The sequence below is a fragment of the Cricetulus griseus genome, chromosome 4 (assembly GCF_003668045.3).
Source record: "Cricetulus griseus strain 17A/GY chromosome 4, alternate assembly CriGri-PICRH-1.0, whole genome shotgun sequence".
Taxonomy (NCBI): Eukaryota; Metazoa; Chordata; class Mammalia; order Rodentia; family Cricetidae; genus Cricetulus; species Cricetulus griseus.
In genome coordinates this window covers 116,493,526-116,509,946 of record NC_048597.1, presented here as the reverse complement: position 1 = coordinate 116,509,946, position 16,421 = coordinate 116,493,526, and the positions used below count along the sequence as shown (strand labels likewise).

Here is a 16,421-nt window from a genome sequence, read left to right as displayed (position 1 = left end):
GGTCCAGCGCGGCGCCGAGGCAGCCGGGACGTCGGGCCGGGCTCTCCCGCCGTCTCGCCGCGTCCTGTCCGCCCTCGCGCCGCTATCCCGAGACTCCACGGCCCTCTTATCCTCGTGAGCTCTGCCCTCGGATGTCCGCCCGCCCGGAGCCTGCATGCGCCGTGGGGCGCCCCGGGACCAGGAGCTGGTGGGTCCGGGGGCCCCTGGGCGGGGGCCCCGCCGCTCTCCTTCTTCTTCAGGACCCGTCGTCCCGGTGCTCGTCTTCCCCCCGGATCTAGTATTCAGGGCGGACCAAAGGAGCGGACCCCGGCAGCTGCTGACCCTCTACAACCCCACGGGGACTGCGCTTCGCTTCCGAGGTGAAGTGATGGATGATAGCTGCATGTGGAGGGGTCATGTGGGCTGGAGGGGCTAGTTAAGTAAAAGGCAAGATGACCAGCTTTGGGTCTGCAACAATGATGTCCGTACCTCGGGTGGCTGACAGAGGGCCTCTGGTGACCCACCATGAGCAAAACTTGCCTAAGGTCTCCTTGTGTGTCTTTACCCCACAGTTCTGTGCACAGCACCCGCCAAATACACGGTATTCGATGCAGAGGGCTATGTGAAGCCTCAGTCTTGCATTGACATGTGAGTTGGGGGTGGGGGGCAGCCAGCCAATGCCGCCACCTGTTGCCTTGCTCTGAGACATTTTCACCCGCTGGCTGCAGTCACTCTGCAGGGAAAAGTTTCTGGGGAGGAGATCTGGAGTCACTTGGTTGGTTGCTTCTCACTTACTTCCTCCTAATGGGTCAGTGTGATACGGCACGTGGCCCCCATCCCCAGCCACTATGATGTCCAGGACCGATTCCGAATTGAGCTGTCAGAGGAGGGGGCTGAGGGACGTGTGGTTGGACGAAAAGACATCACCTCTGTTCTTCGGGCCCCAGCGTACCCCGTGGAGCTTCAGGGACATTCTGAGCCAACACCCAACCCAGGACCTCCTTCGTGGACAGGCCCAACCCCAGCCAGACACCTTCAGGAGAGTGAGTTGAACGGATTCTTTGTGTGTGTTTGTGGTGTTGTGTGTATATTATTGTGAGTATATTCATGTGGGTTCTTGTGTGTGTGTGTGTGTGTGTGTGTGTGTGTGTGTGTGTGTGTGTGTGTAGGCCAAAGGTTAATTTTACTCAGTCGCTCTCCATCTTTATTTTTTGAGACAGGGTATCTCCCTGAATCTAAAGCACATTGATTTGGCTAGACTAGATGACCAGTTAACTTCAGAATCCAGTATCTACCTGTCTCCACCACCCAAAGACTGGGATTATAGGCACACACTGCCATGCAGGTTTTTCTGGGATTCTGGGCATCTGAACTCAGATCCTCATGATTGCACTGTCAGCCCTTTACTGACTGAGTCATTTTCCGTGGTTCTTGGTTTTCTGTAGTACTGAAGATTCACCTTGTACCTAAAGAAAACACTCTACTATTGAACAATATCTCCAATCCTGTAATGGGTACTCCTGAATTCTATAGGGAGAGAAGAAATAGCATTACCCTAAAAATTAAATGAGGTTTGAAGAAGTCCTGTCCACGAAGGTGTGTGTGTGTGTGTGTGTGTGTGTGTGTGTGTGTGTGTAGTTGTTCCTGAGTGAGGTTTTCTATTAGATGAGAGAAGAAGACTTTGCAGTTGTCCTGGTTTCCAACTTCTAATCAGAGGGACAAGTTCTTCCCTTGCTCCAACTGCAGTGGCTGTTATCAGGTGCCAGCTACGTCCAGTTCAATAAGAAACCTGTACTGAGCAGTTGTACTCTTGTGTGCTGGGCATGGGAGATACAGAGGCCCTGTCTGCCAGCCCAGGACACTAAGAACACAGTACTGAAGGCAGGAGAAAGAGGAGGGACAAGAGGACAGAGCTTCTTGTGACTTCAGAATAGAGGCTCCGAGGAGGAGAGGACACTCCCAGGGTACCCTTGGAGGGCAATAAAATGTAAACACAAAGGCCAGCATGATGGTACAAGCCTGGGATACCACCATTTGGAGGACTACAAGGAAGGAAGGAGTGTTGCAGGTTCCAAGCCAGCCTGGGCTACACAGTAAGGCTGTGAAAAATGGGTGTGGGGTGGGGAGGTACCTCAGTTGGTAAAGTGTTTGCTACATAAGAATAAGGACCTGAGTTCAGTCGCTAGCATCCATGACATGGTAGCATTGTATTTGGAATTCCAGTTCTGAGGAGGCAGAGACAGGGAGATCCTTGGGGCTGGCTAACTAATCAGCCAGTCTAATGGAGAAGTCCAGGTCCCACTGAGACCTCATTCCCCAAAAAACAAGCTGTCTGGTTCCCGAGGAGCCACACTTGAGGTTGATTTCTGGCTTCTGTATGTAACACGCATGTTCACGTTGACCCATGTACTCACATCTGTACACACTGAAGAGAGATAACCAAAACCGGATATGGTATTACACACCTGTCATGCCAGAACATGGGAGGTAGAGGCAGGAGGATCAGAAGTTCAAGACCATCCTTGGCTACCTAATGAGTTTGGGGCTATCCTAGATTACATACATGTGAGTCCATGTCTCAAATAAAATACGAGTAAACCCCAAACAGAGTAACTGCATCTCCCATGCTCATCCTGATCCCTGGCAGACCTTGGGCTCATGTTCCTCCTTTTGCAGATGCCCCCCAGCAGCTGGCCACCAGCTCCTTCCTGCTCTTCTTGCTGACAGGCATCATCTCTGTGGCCTTCCTGCTACTGCCACTGCAGGACGAGCTTGGCAGCCAGCTGCCTCAAGTCCTGCACGTGTCCCTGGGACAGAAGCTAGTGGCAGCTTACATCTTAGGTGAGCATAGTATAGGAGCAGCTGGGCCCACTTCTGGAGGAAGAGCGGAGAGGAAGGCCCCTGCATGTAATCTCTTTCTTTTCCCACCCTCAGGCCTCCTAACTATGGTGTTCCTCCGGACCTGAGCTCTCAGCTGCACCCACCCCACCCACCCTCCCTCTTCTTCGAAGGCAGGGACCTGAGGCAGCCACTGTGATGTTTGCACCTTGCCTCTTCTCTCTCTTTGCTGCCCATCCATCAGTTGTCATCCTGCCCCCCAACACCCAGGGATTTATATTCATTTTCCAAGTTGAATAAAATAAGTTTTAAAAATCAAAATGGGAAATGTTGGATGCTTGTTCCTGACTTCTCACCTTTTTATTTTTATTTAAGTGTGAGTGTGTGTGTGTGTGTGTGTGTGTGTGTGCGCGCGTGTGCGCGCGCGCGCACACACACACCTGTGCTTGAGCAGAGGTTTCTGCATCAGGTGTCTTCAAGTGCACATGCAAGTGCAGAGATTAAACGACAGCCTTACTTCTCTCCTTCTATCATGTGGACTCCAGGCATTGAACCCAGGGCATCAGACTTGGTGGCAAATTTGCCTTTACCCACTGAGCCATTATGTCAGCCCCTACGTCTTATTTTTTTTCTTTAGATTTTATTTATTTATTAGGTATACAACATTCTGCTTTCTTGTATATCTGCACACCAGAAGAGGGCACCAGATCTCATAAGGGATGGTTGTGAGCCACCATGTGGTTGCTGGGAATTGAACTCAGGACCTCTGGAAGAGCAGCCAGTGCTCTTAACCTCTGAGTTAAGAGCCATCTCTCCAGCCACCCCTACATCTTATTTTTTGAGGCACAGGCTGTCACTGAACCTAGAGCTCACTGATTAGTGATTTCCCGGACTAGTGAGCCCCATCTCCCCTTTCGGAGCTGAGGTTACACATTCACACAGCTGCACCGTTGATTACGAACTTGACAGCTTCTAGACTCACCTGGGAGCCGGGCATCAAGAGGGTGATCCTGATTAGGCTCACTGAGGTGGGAATACCCGCCCTGTGTGTGGGCTGCAGCATTTCATGGGTTGGTCCTGTGGATAGCAAGGAGAGAGGAAGCTAAGCACTGCAGTCTCACTCTGAAAACAGGTGTAGTGTGACCAGCTGACTTCAGGCTGCTTTGACTTCCCTACCGATATGGATTGTACTGGAACTGTGAGCTAAAACAAATCTACTTTTAATAGCAGCAGGAAAGAAACTAAGACCACATGGGTGCTGGGGATATGAACTCAGGTCCTCATGCTTGCCCCCCCCCCACTTTTTTCCTTTTAAAATCATTTTTAATTTGTTTAATTTTGGTTTTTTGACACAGGGTTTCTCTGTGTAGCTTTGGCTGTCCTAGAACTTGTTCTGTAGACCAGACTGGCCTCTGCCTCCCAAGTATTAAAGGTATGTGCCCCTACTACCCATAAAATAATTTTAATTTTTTTATTATTTCTTCTTATGTATATGAGTGTTTCTTGCATGTATGCATGTGCACTACATGCATGTCTGGTGTCTTGCAGAGGTCAGGGACTGGAGAGATGGCTCAGAGGTTAAGAGCACTGGCTGCTCTTCCAGAGGTCCTGAGTTCAATTCCCAGCAACCACATGGTGGCTCACAACCATCCGTTATGAGATCTGGTGCCCTCTTCTGTTGTGCAGGCAGAACCCTGAATACATAATAAATAAATCTTTTTATAAAAAAAAGCAGTGGGGGGGGTTGCTGTCAGATCCCCTGGAACTACAGATGGCTGTGAACTACTGTGTTGGTTCTGGGAACTAAACCTGGGTGATCTGGAAGAGCAACCAATGCTCTTAACTAACCGAGTCATTGGTCTCCAGTGCCACCACCCCACCCCTTTTCCTGATACCCAGACAGCCTCTTGTCCCTCCCACTACCATTCCCAGGTATACAGGGAAAGTTAAAGGACAAATTAGTAATATCATGTCTCAAAAAGCCAAAAGAGGGCTAGGCCACCCGGGCACAGGTAGAGACAAGTAGATCTCTGAATTCAGGGCTAGCCTAGTCTACATAGCTTTAGACCAGTCAAGGCTACTTAGTGAGATCTGATCTGGAAACATATGAAGACAACAAAGCAACAGAACCAGAAACAAAAAGGGTTCGGACGTGACTTGATAGTGGAGCACTTGCCCAGTGTGGGTGATGAGTCCCTGGATTCAGTTCCTGTTATTGAAGAAAAAAGGACACCCCACCTCCCCCCCTCCCCCACACACCATTAGAATTAGGGCTTTCCCTTTGTAGTTGAGTAGTTTTCAGTGTGCCTAAAACCTTGGCATCCTATCCAAGCACCATAAAGGATTAAAAAAAATTCTCTTCATACAATAGAAATTTGTCCCACAGCCAGTATACCTAGCCTAAAAACAAACATCTAATTGAGTCTGCTGTAATCTTAGTTGTCAACTTGACTAAAATCAGCCAAAACCCAAGCAACTGGCCATATCTGTGAGGTTTTCTTGATTGAATCATTTGAGTCCAGAAGGCCCACCCTAAATCCTGGTCATACCTTCTGGTGGCAGTCCACATAAAAGGACATGAGAAGGCAGCTTTGTCTGCTTGCCCTCACTCTCTGGTGAGATCATGTATCTTGTTGATGAGGTGTTCCTTCGCTGTGTTAGAACCTACTTCTTTGGGGTTCCAGCACAGACTGAGATCCAGCAGTTCTCCAGGAGTCCTCCAGTCCTCCAGCACCAGACTGCGAGTGCTGAGATATCCAGTGTTGGGAATCTGGGTCCTTGGCCTTTCCATCACGAGATAGCCATCAGGACTAACCCAGACCACAGCCTGTGAACCACTCCACTAAGTTCCCCCACTTTTTGTATAGATATGTGGGTTTCTGTCAATCCTGTTCCTTTAGAGAACCCTGACCAATACACGATACAACCCAGTTTTAAGTAGACAGAGCCCCTTTGCAGAGTCGCACACATTTTGGCCATCCCCAGGGTACGTTGCTAATTTTATGACTGCCAGGCCAGCTCAGGTCTCACTATGTAGTACTGGCTGCCCTGAACCTTCACTATGTTGACCAGTCTGGCCCCACTCCCCCAGCCCAGTGCTGGGATTAACAGCATGCACCTCTGAGCCTGGCTTTTGTTTTTTAACTTACTTTTATTTGCTTTTACTTTACCTGTATGGTTATTTTGCCTGTATGTGTATGTCTGTGTACCACATCCATGCAGTGCCTACGGAGGGCAGAGCAGGCAGAGGGGGTATCTGATGCCCTGGAACACGAGTTATAATAAACTGTGTAACAGAGGTGCCGGAAACCGAACCAGTGTCCTCTGGAAGAGCATCCAGTGCTTTTAATCACAAACTTTCACCATGTGGGTCATCAGGCTTGGCAGCAAGCACCTGTTCCGGATGAGGTATCTTTATGCAGTTTCCTTAGAACAGTTATTTTCCCCATGGAAATAACATCTTGCAGGCATGCTGTCAGGTGCCTTCGCCCATTCCTTCCCTAGGTCTCAAGGCAGGTGTGAGGGGTGGGGATGTCATGAAGAGGAAGCGAAACTGTTAATAGACAACAGATGTTTATTGAAAACAGATTGGTTTATTGACATCTAATCCCCTTGGGCCTCCCACCACAGACCACCCACTAAGAGGGCTTAGTCTCTAGATATGGAGGACTTTGCTCCTGAAGGCAGAAGGCCCAGTAATGGTAAGAAAGCCGCTTTCTGGGTAATTGACAATATGACACTGAGAAAGTAAGGATCACCTACATTGCAGGACCAAGGGTGTTTGGGGTTTTTTGTTTTATTTTTTTGGTTTTTCGAGACAGGTTTCTCTGTGGCTTTGGAGGCTGCCCTGGAACTCACTCTGGAGACCAGGCTGGTCTCGGACTCACAGAGATCCTCTTGCCTCTGCCTCCTGAGTGCTGGGATTAAAGGGGTGCGCCACCAATGCCCGGCAGGACCAAGGGTGTTAATAAGAGTAGGTAGCAATGAAAGGTGCCTGGGGCACCTCCTTTCACCTGCACCACTCAAAAAGGGAGACAGAATCGCGTGGGGCTCAGGTGGGGCTTGGAGCCTCAAAAGTTATTGTCAATGTTCCAGACGTCGCCACTCAGCGCATTGGCGGCCCCCTGCAGTGTCCACGTGAGCAGTGCCAACTGGCGCCGGAAGCGGCTCTCCTGGAAGCCCAACCCAGAGGAGTTAGCCTTGGAGCCATCGGAGCGCAGCATCCGAAGATGATCCAGCAGGGCACCCAAAGTGTGGTCACCTTGGCCCAGGAAGATGTGGCGGAATGGGGAGTCGGCCGGCGACACATACTGGGACAGGAAGTAGAACTCCACCTACATGAAAAATGAGAGAGGTCTGGATGCCAGGGTGTCTGCGGCTGAAGGCTCCAGTCACTCCTCCCCCCGACAGGTCCTAACCCTGAGGGCCTCTAGTACCTGTTTCGAGGAGGATGTACCTTGTACACATCATCATCTCTTGTGTGACTGTATATGTGTGTGGAGGCCAAGGTCAACAGCTAGTAAGGCCTCCTCAGCCATGCTCCACCATATTTTTTGAGAGAGGTTCTCTCACTGAACCTGGAATTTGCCAATCTGGCTAGACTAGCTGCTGGCCAGTGAGTCCCAAGCTTCTCCTTTGCCTCCTCAGAGGTCCAGGCATCCACCATGGAGCCTGACTTTTTACATATGTACTGGTGCTTCCCATTCAGGACCTCATGCTTATATGGCAAACGCTTTACCAACTGGGCTCTCTCCCTAGCTCTGTTGACTATCTAGACCAGATTGGCCTCAAGTTCACCATTTTATTTTATTTTATTTATTTCTTTTTCATTTTTTCTTTTTGGTTTTTCAAGACAGAGTTTTGCTGTGTAGCATCTCTAGCTGTCCTGGAACTCTGTAGACCAGACTGATCTTGAACTCACAGAGATCCACCTGCCTCTGACTCCCAATTGCTGGGATTAAAAGCATGTGACATCACCCCCTGGCAAGTTCACCATTTTCTTGACTCAGCCTCAGGAAGACCTGAGATTGTGGATTTATAGGTGTATACCGACTCACGAGCAGCACTTATACCTTTTAAAATGTCTGCTCAGGAGTCCATGTGTGCCCATGGCTTGGACCAGAAACTCAGTGGACACAAGTCACTTTGCCTCACCCGTCTGCCAGCATCAACTTCTTAAACAGCAGATTCAGGGGCTGGGGGCATGGCTTGGTGGTAGAGCATGATGCATTTGGTACCCACATTTCTTTCTTTTTTTGGGGGGGAGGAAGGAGTCAGGTCTCATCATGTAGCCCAGTCTACTTGTCTCAACCTTCCAAGAGATGGTAGTACAGACGCCTAGTTCTTTGGTCCTGGGGATGGAGTCCAGGGCTTCATGCATACCAGAAAGCACCGCACCAACTGAGCTACAGCCCTAGCCTGCTTCACTTTTTCTTTTTTCTTTCCTTTTCCTTATCTCTTTCCTTTCCCTCCCCCGTTCTCTTTCATGGCATTGAGCACAGGCTGTAGGGCCAGAGTCCCTCGTCTCTAACTTTGGCTCCATCATTTGATTCCTGTAAGAAGTAAGTTACTTAGCTTCTCTGAGCCTTAATGTCAGCCAGCACTACTGCCAACCTCACGGCATCGCTAGAAGCCCTGCTGTTGAACAAAATGAAACAACGTTGTTGGCCCCTGTTAGCTCTCAACAAATGCCAGCTGCTATTTTCATTATCGAACTCCTCTGTTTTCAACACCCTGCATGTGCGTTTTTTCCCACTAAAGGTAGCCCATCGGTCCAGGCGCCCCCTACAGGCTGGTCTCCAGGGCTCAACCTTCATGAAGTCCATTTCCTCCTCAGGCCACGGGTACTCCTACTTTGCCACCTCACCTCCTTGTAAGAAATTTTCATGATGCCTAGATTCACAAAATCCAAACTCCTGGAGGCACATGCCTGTAATCCTGGTTACTTGGAGGAATGAAGCAGATGGAGGATCAAAAGTTCACAGTTGGCTACAAATCGAGTTCAAGATTATTCTGGGCAACCTTGCAAGACTTTCAAAACATAAAAGAAAGCAGATTGAAGGGCTGGGGTGTGGTTCAGCGGTAGAGCCCCTGCCTAGAATTCCCCAGTGAGGGGCTGGGGTGTGGCTCAGCGGTAGAGCCCCTGCCTAGAATCCCCCAGTGAGGGGCTGGGGTGTGGCTCAGTGGTGAGGGATTTGTTTAACATTCACAGTACCCTGATTTGATCCCCACCACACACAAACACACAAAAACCCAAATTTCTTCAGCTATGCAAAGGTTCCCCATAACTGGTCCCTGTTCAGTGCTCCACAGCATCTCTTTTCTGGCTTTGGTCATCCGTGCACAGCTCCCAAGAAAGGCCAGGTCCATTTCCCTGCCTCATCCTCCACCCTGAAATATCCTCTTTTCTTTTCATCACTCTCATCAACCCATGTCTTGCCTGTTCAAGACCCAAGCCACACAGTCCAAAGCTGAGGTCAGCAGACTGTTTCTGCAAACAGCCATGGAGTAAAGACTTTAGGCTTTGTAGGTTAAACAGAAGACGCCGAAGAGGCAGGGCTTTCCTATCCGTTTTATCACCTGGCGGAGCCTGCGAAAGGGACAGGTTGGGTCTTCCAACCTGGCTGGTTTATGAACCCCGTACGACCGACCGTATAGCACACCCAGAAGACAGCGGAAACGTAGTTTTAGAACGCCGGGTCCGGGGACCGGTCCCCGGCCAGAAGGGGGCGGCAGGGAGCGGGACCTCACCCTCATGATGCGCACGTTGTACATGCGCATCAGACGCTCATCGCTCTGCTCGGAGCTGTAAATCTCCTTCCGCAACTTCTCCGCCGCCCGGATGTAGTCCCCCCTGGCTGAGTACACCCACTGCAGGGTCAGTCCGCGGGCCTGTAAGTGAGGCACAGTTTGAGACGACGCCGACGCCTGGGGTGGCGCCGACGCCTGGCGGGGGATGCAGGGGGGAGGCCAGGCCTTGGAGGTCAGAGCGGGCAGGGCCCAGGCTCTCGGGTTGCATCGGTGGTGTCCTCAGAGATTAGGTGGCTGGAGGTAGAAATAAAAAGGGGCAGGCTGCAGGACAGGACCTAGCCCTAGGGCGGGGGCAGCAGAAGCCTGACCCTAATGACGAAACTGGAAGGCTGGGAGCGGGACGGGCATCTTGGACCTTGAGGTCCCCGGAGAACTCATTGAAATTGCCGATGTGCCTGAGGACCACGTCCCCGTAGCGGCCGAAGTCGAGAGGCAGCAGGTGATCGCGGCTCAGTCGGATGAGGAGCTGGCCCGTAAGCTGAGCCACTGCCTGGGCCACGGCGGGCAGGCGACCTCGCAGCGTCTTGTGTAGATTCTCATAGGTGTCCTCCTTCGTGTGCAGGAATGGATACACCCGGTCTTCCTGCGGGGACACGGGAGGGCTGGGCGCAGGAACGTGGCGCTGACACGCCGAGGGCCTGCTGTGCTGGGGCAAGGGCTGGGGAATCTCACCTCCGTGAAGGAGAACTCCACAGCTGGGACCCCCGCAAAAGCCGTGAAGGAATATGCACTGCTGTCCATGGGCAGGGGCCGAATCCTGGGGCAGGCAGATGGGAGACCTCTGAGGACTCTGCTCCCTCTCAGCCTCCATCCACCCCCAGCCTCCGTTTCAACTTACACTTCCGCGTCCCAGTTGGGATTGGTGGACACCACTTGTTCATAGAGTGTCTGTCCACTGTGGTTAGGGGAATCCACCTGTGGTAGGATGAGAGGCATAAGTCACACTGTGTCCTCCTCGGCTGCACTACCACGGGCTTATCTGTCATCCCCAGTCCTAAGCCTGTCTTGCCTGCTTCAGGATATTCTCAATGAGGCTGATCAGGATGGGGCTGGTCTTGGCGTGAAATTTACCATCTCCTGAAGAGAAGGGAGGGAGGAACGACAGGCTCAGGGATTGCATTCAATGGCATAGGTGGACCTTCGGGAGGGCCAGGAGGTAACATTGCCCAGCTCACCCAACACTGAGTTGTCCAGGCTCACGTACACTACGGCTTTGAGGTGTAGCACACTGAGGTAGCCCTGTGGATCAGGAAAAAGCGTGATGAGGGAACATTCCCCCCTCCACCTCTCCCCATTACTTGGTTACTTGCCCAGAACCCCAGATCACCTCCAACCACTCCATGGATCCCACGCTACCAAAGTCACCTCCGTCCCAGCTGATGAACAAGAGACTTCTCCGAGGTCTGAAACCTACATGCAGAGGGACACACAGGAGGTCAACACCCCTTTCATCCTCCTCCATCCCTATCCCCAAAGGGTCTCTCTCTTCAGGAACCCAGAATCCTAGCCATCTCATCTTGGCTCCTTGCAGTGGCTTCTATAGATGCCACGTAGTTTTTAATTCATTTGTGTGTGGCGACACACCCGCCACAGTGGAGGGGAGTGGAGGTCAGAGGGCAACTTGCAGGAGTCTGTTCTCTCTGCCACCATGTGGATTCTGGGACTTCAGCTCAGGTTCTCAAGCGCCCACTGTTGCCATCTTGCTGTCCTTATTTGTTGTTTCATGTAGCTCAGGCTAGCCTCACACTCCCTACATGGTAAAAGATGACCTGCTTCCAACTCCAGGTGCTGGGATAACAGGCAAGGGCCCTGTCTGGCCTAGTCAATGCCTGAGGTCAACATACAAATGGATTTTACTGTGGCATCTTCACACACGTGTGCCCTTAGTCCCCTCCTCCTCTGTGCTCTTGGTTGTCCCCGAGATAGTGTGGCCCCTTTCTCTCCCTCTTTTCCTCCCCCCCTTCTTTCTTTCCAGTACTACAGATCAAACCAAGGGCCTCTTGAACGCTAAGTAAGTTCTCTACAACTGAATTGTAGCCCCACCTCTTAACTTTTTTTTTTTTATGGTTTTGTTTTGAAACAGGGTCTTGCTATGTAGTTGCAACTGGCCTCAAACTCACAGTGATCTTCCAGCACAGTACCAGGAGAAAGGCATGTGCCATTATGTCTGGCTTTTTTTGGTTGGTTTGGTTTTTGTTTTATGAGATAGAGACTCATATAGCCCAGGCTGGCCTAGAACTTGTTATGTATTTGAGAATTACCTTGAAATCTTGACCTTCCCTGTACTGATGTATTCACCTCCAGTAGCACTGACCACACCTTTTGGGCGTGGTCACGGGTTCGGATATGAGCGGTTAAAAGGAAAAGGATTGGGGTGGAGCCCCTTCCAGTCTCAGAGAGCATTGGAGAGCAGAGTCTGTCTCCTTGGAGCAGGAACAATGCGCAAGTTACTTATTGTTTTCCATGTAACTCATTTACTAATAAACTCCATTTCAATTATACTGGGTCTGGTGAATCCTAATTTCCATGCCTTCATTCCTGCCTCAGCCTCCAAGGGCCTGAATTATAGGTATGTCTGGCCAACTCATTATAAATACTGAAAAAAAAATATTTTGTGTGTATGTGTGTGCATGCATGCAATGTCATACGTGTGAAGATCAGGGGACCACTTTGGGAAGCTGGATCACTCTACCATGTGACATCAAACTCAGGTCATTGGACTTGGTACTTACTCACTAAGGCATCCTATTGATGAGGAAATAGTATATTAGTGAAGTTACTTGCCCAGAACCACACATTGGATACTCCAGTCATGGGGACTCTGATCCAAGTGACCTCTCTCCAGGATATGCTGCCAACTACCTTTGACCTAGGCCTAGCTCAGGACACAGCCCTACTCACCCAGGTCTTGGCTCTGACCTTACCATTGCTGACCATGGAGGAAAAGGTCCGCACCAGCTCCAGCAGGATGGCAGTCCCCACTGCAGACTTGGCCGCTCCTGGGCCCCATGCATCCCTCTGGGCCCCGATAACAACATAGTGATCTGAGGAAGATGTGTGTGGAGCCCACATCTTAAACTGACAAGGTCTCCCCATGTGGCTCTAGAGGGTGGGTGCTCCCAGAGCCTCGCTACCCCCCCCCCCCGCTGTCACTGCAGCCAGCTTCCATGCTGTAGCCCCTCCTCTTCCCATAACCATAGCTTTCTGTCCCTGCTATGTCGGAAGACCATGCCCATCTCTCTTGGCGCCTTACTCACTAAGTCTGATGGTCTGATCAATCAATAGACATTTGGAGACACCCCTCCCCGCTTGTTCCTGAAGACAGGATCTCACATAACCCAGGCTGGTCTCAAACTCCTGATTTTCCTGCCCCCGCTTCCTCCCAAGTGCCAGGATTATGGGCATGCACCACCGTATCAGGTTGTATGAAGGTTTTTTGTTTGTTTGTTTTTTTGATTTTTTGCTTTGTATTCTACACTAGCCTTAAACTTCTGATTTCCTGTCTCTAGGTGTGTGCTACCACTCCTGGCTTGTTCCTCTGCTTAATATGGGCTCTTGAGGCCCAGGCTACGTAGTTTAGGCTGGCCTTGAACTCACTAACCTCCTGCCTCAGACTCTTGAGTACTTTGATGACAGATGTGAGCTACCATGCCTGACCAAACCCTAAGATCATTCTGGACTCCATCTGCTCCCTGGTCAGGCAGGTTCAGCACCGTCCCTAACCTGCTTTCCTCTTCCAGATCTTCTGTGCCCTGCTCCCTCCTCCAACATCCTCATCTGAGTGTCACCCCAGGTCTCTGCTTCTCTCTTGACATCTGAGCACAAGGGTTTTCCAGGTCTGTCCCACCCTGCCAAGTCTGCTCAGCAACCTTCGATTCCCACTACCAGACTCATCTGTCCAATCTGGCCCTTGTTTAATGCTTGGATATCTAGTATAACATCCAACACACAATTGCTCACCCCCAGTGTATGGGGAGCTCACTACTGAGCAATGCCGCCCATCTGGAGGGCTCTTTACTGCCACTCCTCATCAATCCCTCATCAGCCTCCATTCTCTGGGCATCACTCCTGGCCTTTCTCCAGGGCCTCCTGTATCAGTCCTTGCTGGTTGCTTAGGAGCAGAGCCTCCTAAGCTATGGGAGATGCTGGCCAGACAAGCCCACCTGGCTCTGCAAAGCCCTCGATGCAAGCAAAGATGTTACTAATAGGAGTAGAAGCTCTGTGATTGTTGACTACAAGGCGCAGGTCTGGCCCAGGTCCCAAGCGATAAGGAGAGCCTGAGAGGTTTCCTTTCCATTCCTGGGGGGCCACAGGGCCTTTGAGTTTCCTGGAAGGGAATGGAACAGAAAAGTCTTGAAGTGGTAGTGTGGCCAGAGCTGTAGAAGAGCCTTGGGCCGAATTCCATCCTCTCTTATTCCCACTGTCTGGCCCTAGAGTTTTGTCTCTGTACCTTGCCCAATAGGACAGTGCAGCCTGGGGCTGCCATGGACAGTGGTATAGGCTGTGTCCTGGGCAAGGGTCTTCAACACTTGTGGGTGTACCAGATGGTGGGGCCTGATAAAAGGTGAGCCCACCTAGAGGGTCCCTTCTTTTTTGTGTGTATGTACACATGCACATGTGTGTAGAAATGTGTGCGCCCACATGTGTAGAGAGAGACCGACCTCACATCTTGCCCTTAAGGACTAACCACTTTTTTGCTTTGGTTTGTAAGTTTACAATGCACTTTCTTGTTTGTGCATGAGTGTGCAACCTGTGTGCCGCACTGTATGTGTGAGACTTGGAGCTGGTCTTCCTGCTTGCTGCCAAGTGCCTTTATCCACTGAGGCATCTAGCTAGGACATTTTTTTTTTTTTTTACAGGATTGGCCCTTGGCATGAAGCTCACTAATTTCCCCAAGCTGGTTGCCAATGAGCTCCAGGGATCCACCTGCCTGCCCCTCCAGTTGGGGACTGCATACACACTTAGGTTTTATTTGTTTTTAACACGGGTTCTGGGATGTAAATCAAGTCCTGATTCTTGAGTGGCAAACACTTTACTGACAGACCTCTCTCCTGAGTCCCAGGGTCACCTTCTTACTCACCCAGGAACCCTTCAGCAACCCCCACCCCCACTCCATTTCTTACCTGAGCAAGCGGTCAGCAGTGTCTGCACTGATGGGCTGTGCGGGGATGCTGGGAAGGCCTGATGATTCTACCGGAGGGAACTGGGTTTGATTGAAGGAAGGGAAGCCAGGCGTGTAAGGGTCTCCAGTTCCCAGGTGCACCTAAAGAGGAAGAGGTACTCTTCAGAGAGCACTCTGAAGCTGTGGGCTTAACAAGCCCTATGTGTGTATCCCTGGACCCCACTCCTCCCGAGACTCACATGTCCATACACAGCCTGGTGTCTGGACAGGCCTGGCTTGTGAGGGTCCTGGGAGAAGTCTGCTGGGTCAGGGTATACCAGAACTCCTTGGGCCCCAAACTCCTGGGCAATGGCTACCTGAGGGAGTATAGAAAAGCAAGGAAAGGTAAAATTGTTCCTGTCATCTGCAGCTGTCATCCTTAAGGGACCGTGTGTAGATATCCCTTGGCACTCACATAGTAGCCCTCCCTCAGTGCCTCTGTAGCATTTAAAAACCTGTGTGCACAGGACTGGAGAGATGGCTCAGCAGTTTAGAGCACTGGCCACTCTTCCAGAGGACCTGGGTTTGATTCCCAGCACCCCTATGGAAGCTCACATCATCTATAACTCCAGTTCCAGGGGATCTAACATCCATCTGGCCTCCACAAGCACTAGGCACATAAGTGTTGCACAGACATACATGGAGGCAAAAGACACCACTACACATACTAAAATAAGCATTTTTAAAAACTTCTATGCAATCGGGGGTGGGGGTGGGGGTAGGGGGCAGTGGTGGCGCATGCCTTTAGTCCCAGCACTCGGGAGGCAGAGGCAGACAGATCTCTGTGAACTTGAGGCCAGCCTGGTCTACAGAGTGAGTTCCAATCCTGTTTTGGAAAAAAAAAAAAAGAAAAGAAAAAGAGAGACAGGGTCTCGTTATGTAGCCCAGGCAGGTCTTGAATTCACAATCCTCCTGCCTCAGCTTCTTAAGGAGCTGGGGTTACGGGTTACATCCTGCCTGTCTTCTGGCAACATTTTTTAAAAATGTGCCTGATTTTTCTTTTCTCCAGGTGACAGCCTCCTAGATCCTTTCCATGAAGACACACCTGTTCCCTTGACCACGCGTGCCTCGCTTCACCAGCTGTCCTCTTTGGGACCCTCACCTTCTGGGCGAAGCTGGTAATCCCAACGCGCACTAGCAGGAGGCTGCGGGCCAGCTGCACGCCCTGGGCTCTCAGGTCCTGCAGATCCTCCTGCCGCCCGTAGTGGGCGTACACCAGCTTGCCCTGGGGACATAGGGATCTCTGAGGCACAGTGCCCTTATCCCCACTCGGTTACCCACCGAGGCCGTGATAGGTTCCCCATGGCGGGAGCCGGCCAAAGGCGCTCACCGTGGCGTTGCCGGTGGCGCTGTAGGGACAGTAGACTTCCGGATCCTCCAGCGGTAGCTGCTCCTGGGCGCTCCCGGCTGCATCCACCCAGTGCAGGGTGTTAGGGTGAGCCCTGAGGACCGGGAGGGTGAGCACCTCTGGCTGTGCAACCCCATGACCTGTTCCCTTGCCGCGTCCCCAGACTCACGGGTCTGGGAACTGAAGCCCCACGTAGTGCGTGTCAGTCCACACGTGGTCCAGCTTCTGGCGCGAGAACATTTCGAGGATGTCTTGGACCAGAGTGGCCATCCTGGGCGAGCCGGC

The 16,421-nt window shown here is 51.3% G+C and overlaps 2 protein-coding genes across 3 annotated transcripts; one reads left to right on the top strand and one right to left on the bottom strand.

Annotated features, from left to right (window-relative positions):
* Mospd3 (motile sperm domain containing 3) lies at positions 1-3,145 on the top strand. Of its 2 annotated transcripts, none has more exons than XR_003485380.2 (5): positions 1-359; positions 552-627; positions 793-1,022; positions 1,645-2,072; positions 2,656-2,793. XR_003485380.2 is itself a non-coding variant. In XM_027416246.2 (5 exons), exons 1-5 carry the CDS (start codon positions 155-157, stop codon positions 2,943-2,945), a joined length of 708 nt encoding a protein of 235 aa, XP_027272047.1. In that variant the 5' UTR covers positions 9-154; the 3' UTR covers positions 2,946-3,145. The 2 variants fall into 2 exon arrangements, 1 of the variants encoding a protein (XP_027272047.1); XM_027416246.2 differs by lacking the exon at positions 1,645-2,072 and adding an exon at positions 2,914-3,145 and having other exon boundaries at positions 9-359; positions 2,656-2,820.
* Positions 3,146-6,371: 3,226 nt separating this feature from the next.
* On the bottom strand, positions 6,372-16,421 carry Tfr2 (transferrin receptor 2). Its single transcript, XM_035443404.1, has 15 exons — positions 16,306-16,421; positions 16,119-16,230; positions 15,891-16,013; positions 14,989-15,105; positions 14,751-14,890; positions 13,791-13,954; positions 12,552-12,671; positions 10,955-11,037; positions 10,803-10,866; positions 10,637-10,704; positions 10,466-10,542; positions 10,300-10,384; positions 9,983-10,210; positions 9,568-9,708; positions 6,372-7,151 (listed from the first exon to the last, which is right to left on the bottom strand). Exons 1-15 carry the CDS (start codon positions 16,404-16,406, stop codon positions 6,888-6,890), a joined length of 1,887 nt encoding a protein of 628 aa, XP_035299295.1. The 5' UTR covers positions 16,407-16,421; the 3' UTR covers positions 6,372-6,887.

What these genes read in the sequence shown, in the direction of transcription:
- Mospd3 (XM_027416246.2), top strand. Translation starts at nt 155, where the DNA reads ATGCGCCGTGGGGCGCCCCGGGACCAGGAGCTGGTGGGTCCGGGGGCC. An exon ending in CCTCAGTCTTGCATTGACAT is followed by an intron (nt 628 to 792) that starts GTGAGTTGGGGG and finishes CTAATGGGTCAG; the next exon opens with TGTGATACGGCACGTGGCCC. An exon ending in AGCCAGACACCTTCAGGAGA is followed by an intron (nt 1,023 to 2,655) that starts GTGAGTTGAACG and finishes CTCCTTTTGCAG; the next exon opens with ATGCCCCCCAGCAGCTGGCC.
- Tfr2 (XM_035443404.1), bottom strand. Translation starts at nt 16,406, where the DNA reads ATGGCCACTCTGGTCCAAGACATCCTCGAAATGTTCTCGCGCCAGAAG. An exon ending in GATCCATGGAGTGGTTGGAG is followed by an intron (nt 10,867 to 10,954) that starts GTGATCTGGGGT and finishes CCTGATCCACAG; the next exon opens with GGCTACCTCAGTGTGCTACA. An exon ending in AGTTCTCCGGGGACCTCAAG is followed by an intron (nt 9,709 to 9,982) that starts GTCCAAGATGCC and finishes CCTCACTTACAG; the next exon opens with GCCCGCGGACTGACCCTGCA.